The 13,779-nt window shown below is 46.7% G+C and overlaps 1 protein-coding gene and 1 long non-coding RNA gene across 2 annotated transcripts; one reads left to right on the top strand and one right to left on the bottom strand.

The window, feature by feature from the left end:
- The first annotated feature begins 1,379 nt into the window (after nucleotides 1-1,379).
- STK38 (serine/threonine kinase 38) lies at nucleotides 1,380-13,675 on the top strand. The gene is made up of 14 exons (XM_080358120.1): nucleotides 1,380-1,607; nucleotides 3,279-3,411; nucleotides 3,969-4,020; nucleotides 4,162-4,284; nucleotides 4,639-4,722; nucleotides 5,268-5,391; nucleotides 6,054-6,208; nucleotides 7,152-7,254; nucleotides 7,711-7,772; nucleotides 8,310-8,427; nucleotides 8,573-8,696; nucleotides 9,396-9,491; nucleotides 9,729-9,823; nucleotides 10,475-13,675. Exons 1-14 carry the CDS (start codon nucleotides 1,382-1,384, stop codon nucleotides 10,603-10,605), a joined length of 1,626 nt encoding a protein of 541 aa, XP_080214246.1. The 5' UTR covers nucleotides 1,380-1,381; the 3' UTR covers nucleotides 10,606-13,675.
- On the bottom strand, nucleotides 2,158-4,585 carry LOC308048813. Its single transcript, XR_013923184.1, has 3 exons — nucleotides 4,527-4,585; nucleotides 3,531-3,631; nucleotides 2,158-2,325 (listed from the first exon to the last, which is right to left on the bottom strand). It is a non-coding gene; the product is annotated as an uncharacterized lncRNA (long non-coding RNA).
- Nucleotides 13,676-13,779: the final 104 nt, after the last annotated feature.

Here is a 13,779-nt window from a genome sequence, read left to right as displayed (position 1 = left end):
GGGTGGCAAACCTCTGCCAGGCCACAGAGGTAGAAATTGGCAGCGATCCCCACCCCTCCCAACCAAAACCTGAGACGTTCACCTTGTTCTGCTGGTGGAAGAGATGAGAATCAGCTTCCAGGGTCCCCACCTGAGCCCCTTTTTTTCCCAAGACTTCCTACCTTTTCCTTGTTGATGCGAGATCCTCTCCAAGAGCTCCCACAGTGCACTTTTCTCAGCAGAAAACCAGTTTCCCAAGGCCGTCTGTGTTTCCTGAAAGAGGCAGCATGTGATTTTGCTATTCACCTTTAATATCAAACTCACCAGCTCTTGTGTAAGCAAAGCAAGGTTCATTTTAATTGCAAAAATCAGTCTTTCAGAAATAAAATCTGTGTCGTGTGTGTTACACATACATCAATATTTCCATCATGTGGGGGACTGTACACGTTTTAAATCCTGAAATCTCTTTGATGCTGACAGACCTCAACTGAATCTGCAGAAAGTATTTCTTGGTGATAAACCCCCAAAACTCCTCGATGTTGTTAATAATAAACACCTTTTTCACCCTCTGTAAATAAAATGAAGCAAAATCTTCCTTTGCTAGTATCTGCACACATTTGGGATGGGCAGAGAACTACATTTCATTCATTGTGTCGTTCCTCAGAGCTCCTTGTTAGATTCCCAAGGCCAATCAAAGTTACTGAAACAGACGGTTCCAGATGCTCCTGAAGAGCAGAAGTTGGCCAAGACGCACACGGGTTATGGTGCCCAGCACAGTTTGCTGAGCTGGGACGCTCAGCCCTTCCTCCCCAAACCTCCGTCCTTCAGAGCTACGGGTGAAACCCAGCGTATCCAACTATGAAAAGCTCAAACCTCTGGGAAATTGCCGTCCCCCCTCAGCATGCTCTGTCCGTCTGTCCTTGCAGACATGGCTTCTGTGTGGACTGAGGGATGCCTCCTGAGCCCTGGGAGCCTGAGGTGACTATTGGTGTCATGTCACCTGTCCCTGGGTACAACTCACTCCTGCAGTCACCACTGACCGACCCAACGCGTGTAACCTGTGTGGGGATGGGGAAAAAGCAACCTCTCCCTCACAGCGGCCGGGCGCTGAGGTGAGGTGTGTGCGGTGAAGGAGCCAAGATAGGGCTCCCCAGGCCTGCCGGTCACTGCGGGCAGCGTGCCACCCCACGGCTTGAAGCGCCGGTAACCCCAGCTTGGCCCAACAGGGGAAAAAAGACAGAATTGAAATAAACTGTGCGCAAGTTACCGCCGCCCGCCTTCGACGCCTCAGGCACTCCCGGCGCACTGCGCATGCACTGCGCCCCGAGCCAGCACCCCGCGCATGCGGGCGGGAGGGGCGGGGTTTAGCAGCCCCGCCCACGGTAGGGGCGGGGCCGGGAGGATGGTGGCGCATGCGCGCTGCGCTAGCGGTCCCGGGGGTGCTTGTCCGGTCCGGGTCGCGGTTGGTGCGGGGGGCGGTGGCGGTGCGGGGGCTGTAGTGACCCCGCTCCCGGTCCCCCACCCGCCAGCTCCGTCCCGCCTCTCGGCAGCTGCTTCGCTTGGTTCGGTGGCGCTGGGACCTCGCCGTCGCGTTCAGCTCCTCGCCGCCCCCCTCCCGGGGGGCTCCGGTAAGCCGCCCCCGCCTCATTGCCATGGCGATCGCCGTGTCCCCCCGCCCGGTGCTCCGCATCCCCTCCCCGCGGGGCCCTCTGCCGCTCCCGGGGGGGCGGAGAGCAGGGGCCCCTCGGTCCAGTGTGGCTGGGGCGGGCCGGGGTCCCCCCTGCCCCGGGGGAGGCGGCGGCGGGGCCATCTCCTCCCCCTCGGCTGGGGGGCTTGGGCCCCTTTTGTTCGCTCCGGGTGATGCTGCCGGGCGCCTCCGCCAGTGCGGCGGGTGGGGCCGCACCAAGGGCCGCGGAGCCCCCGGCCAGCACAGGGGAGCCCCGGTGCCAGGAGCATCCTGCCCGTTCCGTCCCACCGCCGGGGCGGGGGGCTCTGAGCGCCGGTCCCCGTGGGAAGGGCACCCCAACACCAACAGGTGCTTTGGCACTGCCTTCCAGCCCGGTACTTTAGCTTTTCTTCCCTTTTTTTGCACCCCTGTGTAACCTGCTTCTAGCAGATAAATTCCGTATTTGTTCTCTAGGAAATAAAAACCGCGGGCAGGTTTCGCACCCACCTGTGAGAGCGCTCAGGGATGTACCCGCCATCTCCTCGGGGAGATGTGACCCCGCCACTCGCGTGGTGTCACTCGGAGCTGCTCCTTTGTAAAGACATTTTTCCATCTCAAAAAAGAAACACAGCCGGAGGGTCTCAGCGGCTCCCACCTTGTTGTCTTTTCTCTGAACGCACCTGCAAATGCAGCGAACAAAATAGTCGGTGTCTGCAAAAGGTGCGATTTGCGAAGGCACAAGAATGATGCCTTGGAATGATCTGCGAAAAGTAAACAGAAAAGAATAACTCGTAAAATGTTGCCAGCGTTGTAGAAACGGGAAGCGTGTGTCTGACCTCTGCTTGTCTGCAATTTCTAGTAATCGTTGCAAAACTTGGCTACCTGGCTGCGCGTTGCGTTGCGAGCAGAACTAGACTGTTTTACGCTTAAAATCTTGGCGTTTGAATGCGTTTTACAATGCAGAGCTGGGTTGTCAAACGCGCCCTGAAGCCGTGCTGCCGGTTGAAAGTGGTATATTCTGAGATATAATCCCATATGTGGATGTAGGATACTTACACTAGAGGTTTTTTTAAACTACGATTAGTTCAAAGGCCCTCTGGATTTTGCCAGATTTCTGTGTGAAAGCGCCCAGTGAAAGCAAGAGCGCTTAAAAGCAACTAAATGCCTTTTTTCTGTTCTCCTTCCTCAATTGGTGTTATGGGCCGGCTTTCAGGATTTTGATAAGTTCCCCAGCGGACAGCAAGTGACTGGTGGGGTTATTGCTGTAAGGATCAAAGGAAAAGGAACTTCTGCATGAGATGCCTCAGTGTGATGTTTCTGAATTTGTAACGTTTATGAAAGATAAAATACACACCGGGAGAAATAAACGCGGTACTGCCTGAAATTGTGGTTTTTGAGGCATCGTGTTTCTCAAGTTTCCTTCCCTCTTGTTTTCAGATCAAAAATGTTCAAAACAGGAAGTTTGACTTGTACCTTTTATTTTGCAAGACTTTTCCCTCCTTAGACAACCGGGCTGTTCGCGTTGGTTGTGAAAATCTTACCGCTGCCATTCAGCATCGCTTAATTGATTTCAGCTCTCGTTTAAAGGTTGTTTGTGGTGTTAAATGTTTCCTCCCTTTGGCTTTCCTCGCAGCCATGGCGATGACAGGCCCGACACCGTGCTCGTCCATGAGTAATCACACCAAGGAGCGAGTTACGATGACCAAGGTGACGTTAGAGAACTTCTACAGCAACCTCATCGCTCAGCATGAAGAACGAGAGATGAGGTAAAACCCCAACCTTTCTCGCTTCCTTTCCAAACGGGCTGTGAGCCAAAAATACCTGTTCACTGCATTTAGTTTTTCGGAGCCAAAGCGAAAATAGAGCATTTTGGTTGAGCGCGTACCTGAACTCCTGAGATGGGGACCTGGATCCAGAGGCTTCTGCATCCTGTGGGATTTCAGGGTGGAGCTGTGTGAGCTCCTTCCGAAACAAACTGAAACATGTCTGCAAATGCAAAAGTGACAGGAGCGTTACCAAGCTGTAATAAAAGCATCTATTTGATTATACAATTAAGTAGAAATTAACTGTGGGATGTGCTTGGGAGGATTGAGGTACGATTCAAACGGAGAAAGCCAAGGTTTGCAAGTGTTTCTCTGGCCTGTGTGCTGGTGCCTCTTCCCATTTGATGCCCCTGGTTGAAATATTTAAAACTCATGTATATCATTTATAGTTGTTACATGCGGCCATCACATCTTCCTTTCCAAGGTGTTGGATGTGGGTATTTGATTAAGAAACAACGTTAATGATTCAACCTTTATTTTCCAATTTGTCTCTGCTGTAGACAGAAGAAGCTGGAACAAATGATGGAAGAAGAAGGCTTAAAAGATGAAGAGGTAATGAATATGGGGAAAATTATCTTAATGGTTAAATACAGGTGATTTTATGTTATCAATTGGGGTCTTTGCTTGGAATTGCTGGTATCTCTGGAGCCCGCCTGTGGAATTCTCACTGTGTTTTTGGGGTTTTTTGCCTAGAAGAGAATCAGGAGGTCAGCACATGCACAGAAGGAGACAGAGTTTCTTCGCCTAAAGAGAACAAGGCTCGGGTTGGAAGACTTCGAGTCTTTAAAAGTGATCGGCAGAGGAGCATTTGGAGAGGTGAGTTCAGAAAGACCATTAAACGGATTCTCACATAGCATTGGTATCTGTTAAAGACTTGCGTAGTTTATACAAGTGAAAGATACATGTTCTAACAACTGCAAATTGATGTTTAGCTTAACAATCATGTGCATCCATCCTTATAGCTAATAAATGCTGCTTTAAAAACATGACGTGCTTTAAAGAAACACAAATACGCAGAACTTGCTTACCATTACCATGCACTCTGTCACGTTTTTTACCTTTATAATCTGGTGTGGTTTCATTACAGGGAAGCCAAGGGCTTGACACCCGAATTTGCCAAGAGTTGCAGTGATAGTGCTGTTATTTCACTCAGGTTTTTGCACTTCCCAGGTGCGGCTTGTCCAGAAGAAAGATACGGGGCACGTTTATGCCATGAAAATACTACGTAAAGCCGACATGCTTGAGAAAGAGCAGGTGAATAGTCACCTCGAGTAGCGATGCTGCTCCTGTCCGTGGTTTACGTGACTTGGGAGGTAATTGTGACGTGTAGAGAGTAACAGGCATCTGTGGACCAGGTTTACTGGCTAAAAAATCATGGGGTGGTGCTTTTTAATAGAGGAAATAGGTCAGAAAAATCTCATGGGAATTTATAAGGACCTTCTAGCGGGATCTTTCAAGTCCTTTTTTAATGAAAACATTCCTTGTAGCAATGCAGAAGTTTGAGGAGTATCCAGTTTTCATGTCAGGAGGGTCACAGGAGGAGCTACAGGCTGTTGTATGGAACTCAATGCTTAGAACAGGGTTTCAAACGATCTCTAATGCCTTTTGAATTGTATACGATGCCATTTTATTACCCCCAAATATCGAGGAGTGTAACTATTGAAGTTTTGATGGCGTGTCTGACCGCTCTTTTCACTATTTGATGCTTTTCAATATAATACTTGAATTGCCTGTGGAAGAAAAAGGCACGTTATAAACCAGAGAGTTGTATGTAACGGGATGCACACGTGTACCCCCAGGTTGGCCACATCCGAGCGGAGCGGGACATTCTGGTGGAGGCAGACAGCTTGTGGGTGGTGAAGATGTTCTACAGCTTTCAGGACAAGCTGAACCTCTACCTGATCATGGAGTTCCTGCCCGGAGGTAACCTCCCAAAATCCATCCATCCATTTCCTCCTCTTTGGGGATTTCTATCTTAATTTCGAATGAAATGTATCTATAGATCAGAACCAGCTTTTGGGTTTGCTAACCTTTTGCTTTTAGCTGGCTGGCGGCAAGAGGATCTTTGAAGGTCCTTTTTTGCAGAGCGTGATGATGATGATGTTTGTCCTTGAATGATAACGTGGCTGCAATTCGCTTAAGAAGAAAGTTATACTGAAAGCCTGTAATAAATGTGACTAATGAAACCACAAGAATGCTTTCCGCGATGACAGTGCACGCGTGCAATCTGCTTAGTGTAACAGCTCTGGAGCTGAAAGTACCTATTTTAATGTGTGATTCAGATGTTTAGGCAGGAGCGGCAGTCCAGAGCTGATTCTGGTTTAAGGGATGCTTCTATATGTGTACATATTGCATCTCTATGCTATTTACCTGTCCCGGTTGAAAGCAACTACAGTACAAGCGATACAAGGGGAAATAGGAGAGTTGGTCACAGAGGTGCTGGGAAACTCTGTTACTTTATATGAAATCAATTTCAGTTTCCTGAGGTTTTAAATAGGTTAATTATTTTCTTTGCAAGCGTCTTCAAAATGAGCGGGAGTGGAGTTTGCGTATTTACCTTTGCTATTCGCTGGGGGGGTTTCTAGGTGATATGATGACGCTGTTGATGAAGAAAGACACTCTGACGGAAGAAGAGACGCAGTTCTACATAGCTGAGACCGTGCTGGCCATCGATTCCATTCATCAGCTGGGTTTTATCCATCGGGACATAAAACCAGACAACCTTCTTCTGGATAGCAAGGTAGGGACTAAGCACCAGCTGCGGCGTGGTAAAGAGGTCTTGGGATTTCTGATATTGATCTGAATTAGTGTTGAGAAAGATGATCCTATTTCTTTCTTAGCCCTGTTCCTTTTCGCTTTTGAGGGCCAACCAACACCAAAAAGACAAACCAAATCAAACCAAAAACCCAAGCCAGGAAAGTCTTCTCCTCCAGCTCTATTCATGTCTCACTTATGAGCTCTCTTCTGACAGTTGTTGAAGCTATTTTTGGTTATTCCAGCTGCAATTTCAAACACAGTTTCAGTTCTCCCCTCTTGGTCAAAGCTGTTTCCTTTTGGTCTCGCATCTGTGACACTCACCAGCTATGGGGCTGATGATCGTGTCGGATGTGAAGGACGTCGCTGTCCCATTAGCGAGAGCTGTTGTCTCTCGGGATGGGGCCGTGTTCCTGCAGGCTGGCCAGCTCACCCGCTCGCTTATTTAAAGCTTATTTAAAGTTTTGCTTGTTTGGAAAGCGTTTGCCGACAGTACGTTATTACACGTCACCAGTTGCCAGCTATTAATGCACTGTTGGAATTACTAATGTAATTCAACATGTCTACATCTAAATGTAGATAATTTTAGGTCTTTGAAAAGGATATGTAGTTTGATATACATCTAAAAATTGCCTGTAGTCGGTGTGGTCATGTTGTGCACTAGGACAGATCCAATCTGTGAATTTAAATGGTTTATTTTTACCTACAATGCGCAATTCAGGGGCTACAGCTCCCTCTGGAGACATTTCCCTTCCCTGCGAAGGGATAAGAATATGAATAGCTTGATTCTGTGTCCACATCCAGCCTGAGGCGAAACAAGGAATGCAAGGAGAGAGCATCTATTTATTACACAAAATCAAGAGAGGGGAAAAAGGAGGAAAGTGTATTTGCTACGATATCTCATACTGTGCTTGTGTTTTTGTTTCTAGGGCCATGTGAAACTGTCGGATTTTGGTCTGTGCACTGGACTGAAGAAAGCCCACAGAACAGAATTCTATAGAAACTTGAACCAAAGCCTTCCCAGCGACTTCAGTAAGTTCCTTGGCCTCACTCGCTCTTGGTGACTTAACTCATTTCAGCCTGAGGTTACAAGGCTGCCGGGGGATCCAATAATCGACATCATTGCATCTTGAAGCGTGACTTGGAATGAAAACTCCTGTGTTTTGGTGGGTGCTGGCTGTATCTCGTGTGTTCTTGAGCTCAGAAGTGAGCACACGGTCTCTTGGAATATTCAGTAATATTCTCAAGGGGAATAACACTGATCATGGAGTTAAAAAACCCTGGAAGGATGGATCACTAATGAAAGGCTTGATAAACTTTGGCCGTATGGGCCAGCGATGAGCACCGGGGACTGTCACCTCTTAGCAGGACAGCTGAGCCCCTCGTACCTTGATGTCATAAATGTGATCTTTAGGGTCATGGTTTTGGGGTGAAACGTCTGCTGGGCGACCAGTAGCGTTCAGTCACATTTATTCCAATCTCCTTTAGCTTTTCAGAACATGAATTCCAAAAGGAAAGCAGAGACTTGGAAGAGGAATAGACGGCAGTTGGTGAGTGTGTCACCTGCTTGGGGACGTTCTCGGCTGCTGAGCTGTTGCGTTCGAGTAGCACACATTGAAATGGCATGAATCCATTTCAGAGTTCTGAATGATGCTGGAATAAAACATTCCTGCTTTTTCTTTTAAAACAAGGAATGATTGCAGTTTGTCCTTCATCCATGTGTTGAGCAGCTGGTGACATACATGCCAGAGACGGCACTGTTGTAATTATTTATAATTGAAATCTGATGCCTTCCAGCTAAAACTAACGGTTCTTGCCTCTTTTCATATAACAAAGGCTTAACGACCCACTCCCAGGTGTATATAGACAGTGGTACCTTCCCCATTTCTCTGACAGTATTTTAAGACTCCTTCACACAAACACGTTGATTTTGTCTCTATGTTTAATATAAAGACGTTAAAGTCCTATAGCAGAGTTGTTCAGAGACAATCTAGTGTCTCCCTCAAAGTGACCATAGCTGCATGAGTTCCCACTTCCATATCGGGCAGTTTTCCCTAAAGATATGTAACTAGTGGTATTTACTCCAGGCTTTCTCCACCGTGGGTACTCCGGATTACATTGCGCCTGAAGTTTTCATGCAGACGGGATACAACAAGCTCTGTGACTGGTGGTCGCTCGGGGTCATCATGTACGAGATGCTGATCGGTACGAAAGCGCCTGGGCTGTGGTTACGTGCTTGGGGGCGGGTTCTCAAAGCACCCACTCCCTGCTTTGTGAGGTTGGTTTAGACTTCAGTGACTATAGGAACTGCTGTTGCATTAGACAAGACTGTATTTTTCTTTCTTTGCAGGTTATCCACCGTTCTGTTCGGAGACTCCTCAGGAAACGTATAAGAAAGTAATGAATTGGAAGGAGACTCTGACATTTCCTCCAGAAGTTCCGATATCTGATAAAGCAAAGGATCTTATTTTAAGGTGCCAGCCATACGGTTTACCAGCTAATATACTCCTAATTTTCTTGTCTTACAGACTGTCCAACGTACCTCTCATAGGTTGTTTCACATGATAAAACCGTGATGCTTGTGACAGCTACATACTGTTATGCACATGCATCAAATGCTGAACTCCCTCGTCAAACGCATTTGTCTCGGTGGTTCCCTGACCAAGCTCTGCTAAAAGGAGCTCCCGTTTGAGTGCTGGCAAAGTAGAAGTGTTCTTTATTTTGTCTGCGAGCTTCTCATGGAAGTAACTTAAACCTTTTTGCCAGCATGTCTTACAATAGCAATGCTTTTGACACTGTGTGCACTGGAGCATACAGGTGTATGTCAGTGCCTGCTGCCTCTTGCTCTTGTATTTTCAATCACCTCTCTGTTCTCAGGACAGAAGTATAAATGTCTAGCTTTCCAGGCTTTATATGTTGTCCTGCTCTGCATGGTCCTGGAATAGAAAGGGCGCGTTATGCTGTTGCGAAAGAATACCACATCTTATTTGTAGCATTTGACATGACATTCCTGAGCATAATTCTGTGTGTTGGTTTTGTGGTGGGAGTTCTTGCCCTTCTCCATTTATATGTTAAGAAACCGTAGTAGTACCAGTTCAGAAAGCCGTTCCATTTCTGGATGGAATGCTTTCATTTTCATTTTTCCTTCATTTTCATTCTTCCTTCCATCTCAGATTTTGCTGTGAATGGGAGCACAGAATTGGTGCATCTGGTGTGGAGGAAATAAAGAGTAACCCATTCTTTGAAGGGGTTGATTGGGAGCATATCAGGTAAGATGCTTTGCAGAACAGCAGCTGCTCTTCTCTGTGGACTGTTAGAGCCAGAAAGGAGCAGCTTCACTGGCATTTATCATATCGAGGTGTGGGTGAGAGTATTTTGTTCCTTATCTGAAGCTTGCTGAGGTTTAGGTACCTTCAGTCTTCAATTCTGTTAAGCAATGGCAAGTGGCTGAATCCTGCTTGCTTCTGCCTTTGAGATCTTAACGCTGAAACTGCTCTTCTTGGCAGAGAGAGACCTGCTGCAATTTCAATAGAAATTAAAAGCATTGACGATACCTCAAACTTTGATGAATTCCCAGAATCTGATATCCTTAAACCAACAGGTAAATGCTTTGATTCTGCACGTGAACAATCCTTCCTCTTCTCCGATGGAATGGTGTAACTTTCCTGTTAATCAGATAAAAGATGTGAGCGGATGCGAGGTTTTTATTGTGGCCAGGTTCCCAGCTCGGCAGGGTCGTGGTGCGGGGGTGCGGGTGAGGCTGGAATGCGGGTTTGGGGAGGTGGGATGCAGGCTTGTGAACAGTGCCGGAGCTTTTTGAGGAGCAGCATCTCCAAGAGGCAGCAGAGCTCCCAGAGGGAGCCCGACACCGCCGGTACCGCCTGGTACCGTGTCTGCGCTTAGTACAGAGGAGCGAGTGGGTGGCACAGCAGGGATGATACGTTTTAGTGTCAATCTCTCCTGGTATTTACATGGCAAATCATATTCAGACATTTGCTCTACGGGGTTAAAGAACAAAAGTGAATGTGTAGATTTATTTCTTTCTTTAGAGTCATTTTATTTCTATACGTATAGATGAGGTTCTTAGGGATGGTTTAGTGCTAGAGTTGGGTTAGGGTTGGACTCAATGATCTTGAGAGTCTCTTCCAACCAAAATGATTCACTGATCCTCCCCTACTCCACATTCAGTGTTTGGTAAGAAAACCAACTTTGCGGACTTCAAAGGATCATGTTGTTTTCTCTCTGTTATCAGTGGCCACAGGCAACCATCCGGAGACCGACTACAAGAACAAGGACTGGGTTTTTATCAATTACACCTACAAGCGTTTCGAAGGCCTGACAGCCCGAGGAGCGATACCATCCTATATGAAAGGAGGGAAGTAACAGGGAGTAACACACCTGTACCTGGGACAGCTTCTGAGCCGTGCAATTCCGTTCCTGGAGTTCGGGTTTATACCTAGAACTTTCTTTTTTTAAGAAAACTTGAGGGCTATCAATTCTTGGAGACTTCAGGACCCTGTTTGTTACACACAAGGATTTTTTCTTTCTGCACCATTGAAAAATTCCACGAAATGTTTGCGCCATCTCTGCCGCGAGCATGTTTTGCTGCTTCAGGAGCCAGAGTTTCAGTTTCTGTTTAAATTCTTTGCTGGGTTCCGCAGTCCAGCGGGAGAGGGGAGCAAACCTTCCCCCTGGCCTCGCAAAGCATGCCATGCCCAGTCCTGCATTAAATGACAAACTCAACCCACCCGTTCTGCTGTTTCCCGGTGGCTGAGGACTTCAGGACAGAGGAAACAAAGCAATAATTAAAGCTCTAGACAGACAACTCTCCAGTGAACTATCTAGTAGGACACGACTTGGATTGCCTTAAGCTTAGTTTGTAGTGCTGTTTTTAACAACGCCACTTGGAAAGCCTCTTTAATGGCATTTCTCCGCGCTGCCGCCATGGCCTCCAGTTGCGGGGCACCGCACTTGTGGTACTAAGACCCTCAAGCCATCTAATATTTTTTCTAAATTCAAAAAAACACGTGCGACTCTTTCTTTTCTAGCCAGCGACAGCAGGAACAGGCCCCTTCCCACCCCGAGCCAACAGTTTTCGGTTGCCATACGAAAGGATGGAGATGATAAAAACTCCAGCTGCTCGCACAAGCCCACCTGGAATTAAAACAGAGATGGAAATTCATTGAGCCGATCCCTGGTGCTCCTGCTGCTGCCATCTTTTGGCCACTTCTGAGATCTGCTGCATCTCCAGCTGTTTGAAGACAAAACCATGTGTGGCTTTTATCGCTCCTGGTTTGGGCAGAACAGGATGGGATTCCTCCGCGGGTCTCGCTGCTGGAGGCCTCCTGGTGTTTCCTACAGAGCTCCTTGCCCCTCTGGTTTCCACTTTTGGGGCAGCGGAACCCACCTTGTCCACAATTTGATGATCAACCTGGTGTCTTTTCTAGAAGTACATTCAGTTAGGATCAGGATGCTCTCCAGGAGAGCCCCAAAGTGCCTTTCCTCGCCTCGACATCTCTCGCACACGCCTGCGTTTTGGGAAGGAGGATTCTGCCTCCCTTGAGCTTTTGGCAATTCCTTTTTATGATCACGAGCCCGCCTTTGAACCTGGTTTGTAGTTAACTCCCCGCTTCCAGGGGCAGGTGGCATTAACCTTGGGGCCTGCCTGGTCCCAGTCTTGAATTTGCAATTAGATTTTTAAAGAATATCAGTTTAATGAGGTTTCTAAAAGTGTGGATCAATTTGAACCGCCTTGGATTCTCGCAAACTTCTATTGGTGCTGAGCGCGATGTAGCACAGACAAAGCAAAGCCGTTTAAAACCAAGTGTTCCAAAGGAAGGCTTTCAGTTAGATTTAGTCCGAACTTTCTAGATTAAGAAATGACAGCCAATGGATTTGTAGTGCAACTTTTTTAAATAGGTGTTTTTAGGGGATTTTTACCTGGATGTCTTTGAACCGAGTGCCAGCACGAAGGGCTGACTGGGGGACTGACAGGGCCCTGCGTAGCTAAAACTGGGTGATAATTCGTTAACATCCTTTCCCTGGCCACCCCCTGGGGTTTTTGTGTGTGTCCCGGAGTTATTAATGACTTGCCATGAGCTGTTTAGATCCCAATTGGATCCTACAGAGCTGAAATGCAAAAATAGCCTTAATTAGACGTACCCAATCACTGTAGTCAGTAGGGCTTACTCAGATGACCAAGGGCTAACTGATGTAATGAGCTATATAGGATCAGGCTTTTTACCAACTCAGTACTATTACCTCTGCTCCTTTACATTTTTTATGGACTCAAATTGCTCCATCTCCTCATCCCACAGTTTCTGCCAGCCACTTGAAAATGTTGCCTTATAAACCATCGGAAAAACCAAGAGGTATTAAGATCAAAGCATTTTAAAACATTTCTAACAGCTCAGTTATTGCCTTAAAATTAAAAAGCCAACCAACAACAAACAAAACCAAAACCCCAAATTCTCGAAAGCTGCTGTGGATCAGGAATGAATTATTTTGAGTAGCTGCATTATTACCCTTTGCTAAAAGGGACTGGCATTTTTATTTATAAATACCAAAGATGAAGAAGCTGTACAATGATAAGTTGTGATAACTTGCTGTGAACAAACATGGTATGGATTGTGCATTTTGAGTGCATGCGTTTGAAAGTCTTCAGGAACCTCAGCCTGTTCGCTTTTTGAGTTAAGGGAAGTTTTCTGAAGGCACAAGGAGCAGCTCGTACCTCACTCCTCTTGTCTTTCAGTAGAAGGTGGATGTCTCTGAATACCATTGTCCTCCTGGGCACACGTTTTGTATTACACTTGTCACCTTCCTGCCACAGCTGTTTGCCCGCACTAGGATGAAAACACATTGTCCTTCCAGGATCCACACTTGACTTCTATCAAATGGAAGATTTTTTATGCCTGTTCCATCTCTCACCTTAGCCAAACATTTTTCTTACCTGCTGGCTTGTGTATTGAGCTCCTGTGTATCTTTTAGCTCTTTCTTTAAGCTGCAAGCAGTTGCTGGGCTTGTAGGAGTGATTCCAACCTGCATTTCCAGTGAATGGCGTGAGCTGCGCTGCCAGTCCACAAAACTGCACCAAGCGTTCCTCACTGTGCCCTGAGTCTGCCTTAACCTCCACCTTGAAAAAGTGTTGTGTAAATATTTCAGAGCTGTTACTGAATTGCACTGTACAAATCAGGCAAGTCTATTGTGTGTTGTTAGGGGAGCCAACTTTTTATGGAACAATCTTTGCGTTGTGTTGTGTAAATAAAATCCTCTTAGTAAACGTGGTTTTGCCGGCATGTTTTGGTTTCACAAACTGGAAGCTCAGGGTTTGTTTATTAAAGTTTAGACTTAGAATTAAGGGCATTTCCAAAAGATGCTCAGCACCCATGAAAAAATGAGCACCCTCTTAAGGATAGAAGAAGAATGAAGCCTTTCTGGGCTTCAGGTGGCTGCATTGTGTAAATGCAACTCCTGGGCAAGCTGTTTTAAATCTTTTTCTATTTTTAAAAGGGGTAATAAGCAGTGAGCAAAGCTACCACCCTTCCTTTTTTACCACCA

Source organism: Nesoenas mayeri, assembly GCF_963082525.1.
Source record: "Nesoenas mayeri genome assembly, chromosome: 23".
Taxonomy (NCBI): domain Eukaryota; kingdom Metazoa; phylum Chordata; class Aves; order Columbiformes; family Columbidae; genus Nesoenas; species Nesoenas mayeri.
Note: the sequence above shows the minus strand (reverse complement) of the source record. Positions and strands in the feature narration are given on the sequence as shown.

Coding starts and splice junctions, on each gene's coding strand:
- STK38 (XM_080358120.1), top strand. CDS start 1,382: ATGGTGGCGCATGCGCGCTGCGCTAGCGGTCCCGGGGGTGCTTGTCCG. Junction 6,209..7,151: donor ACCTTCTTCTGGATAGCAAG/GTAGGGACTAAG, acceptor TTTTGTTTCTAG/GGCCATGTGAAACTGTCGGA. Junction 8,428..8,572: donor CATGTACGAGATGCTGATCG/GTACGAAAGCGC, acceptor CTTTCTTTGCAG/GTTATCCACCGTTCTGTTCG.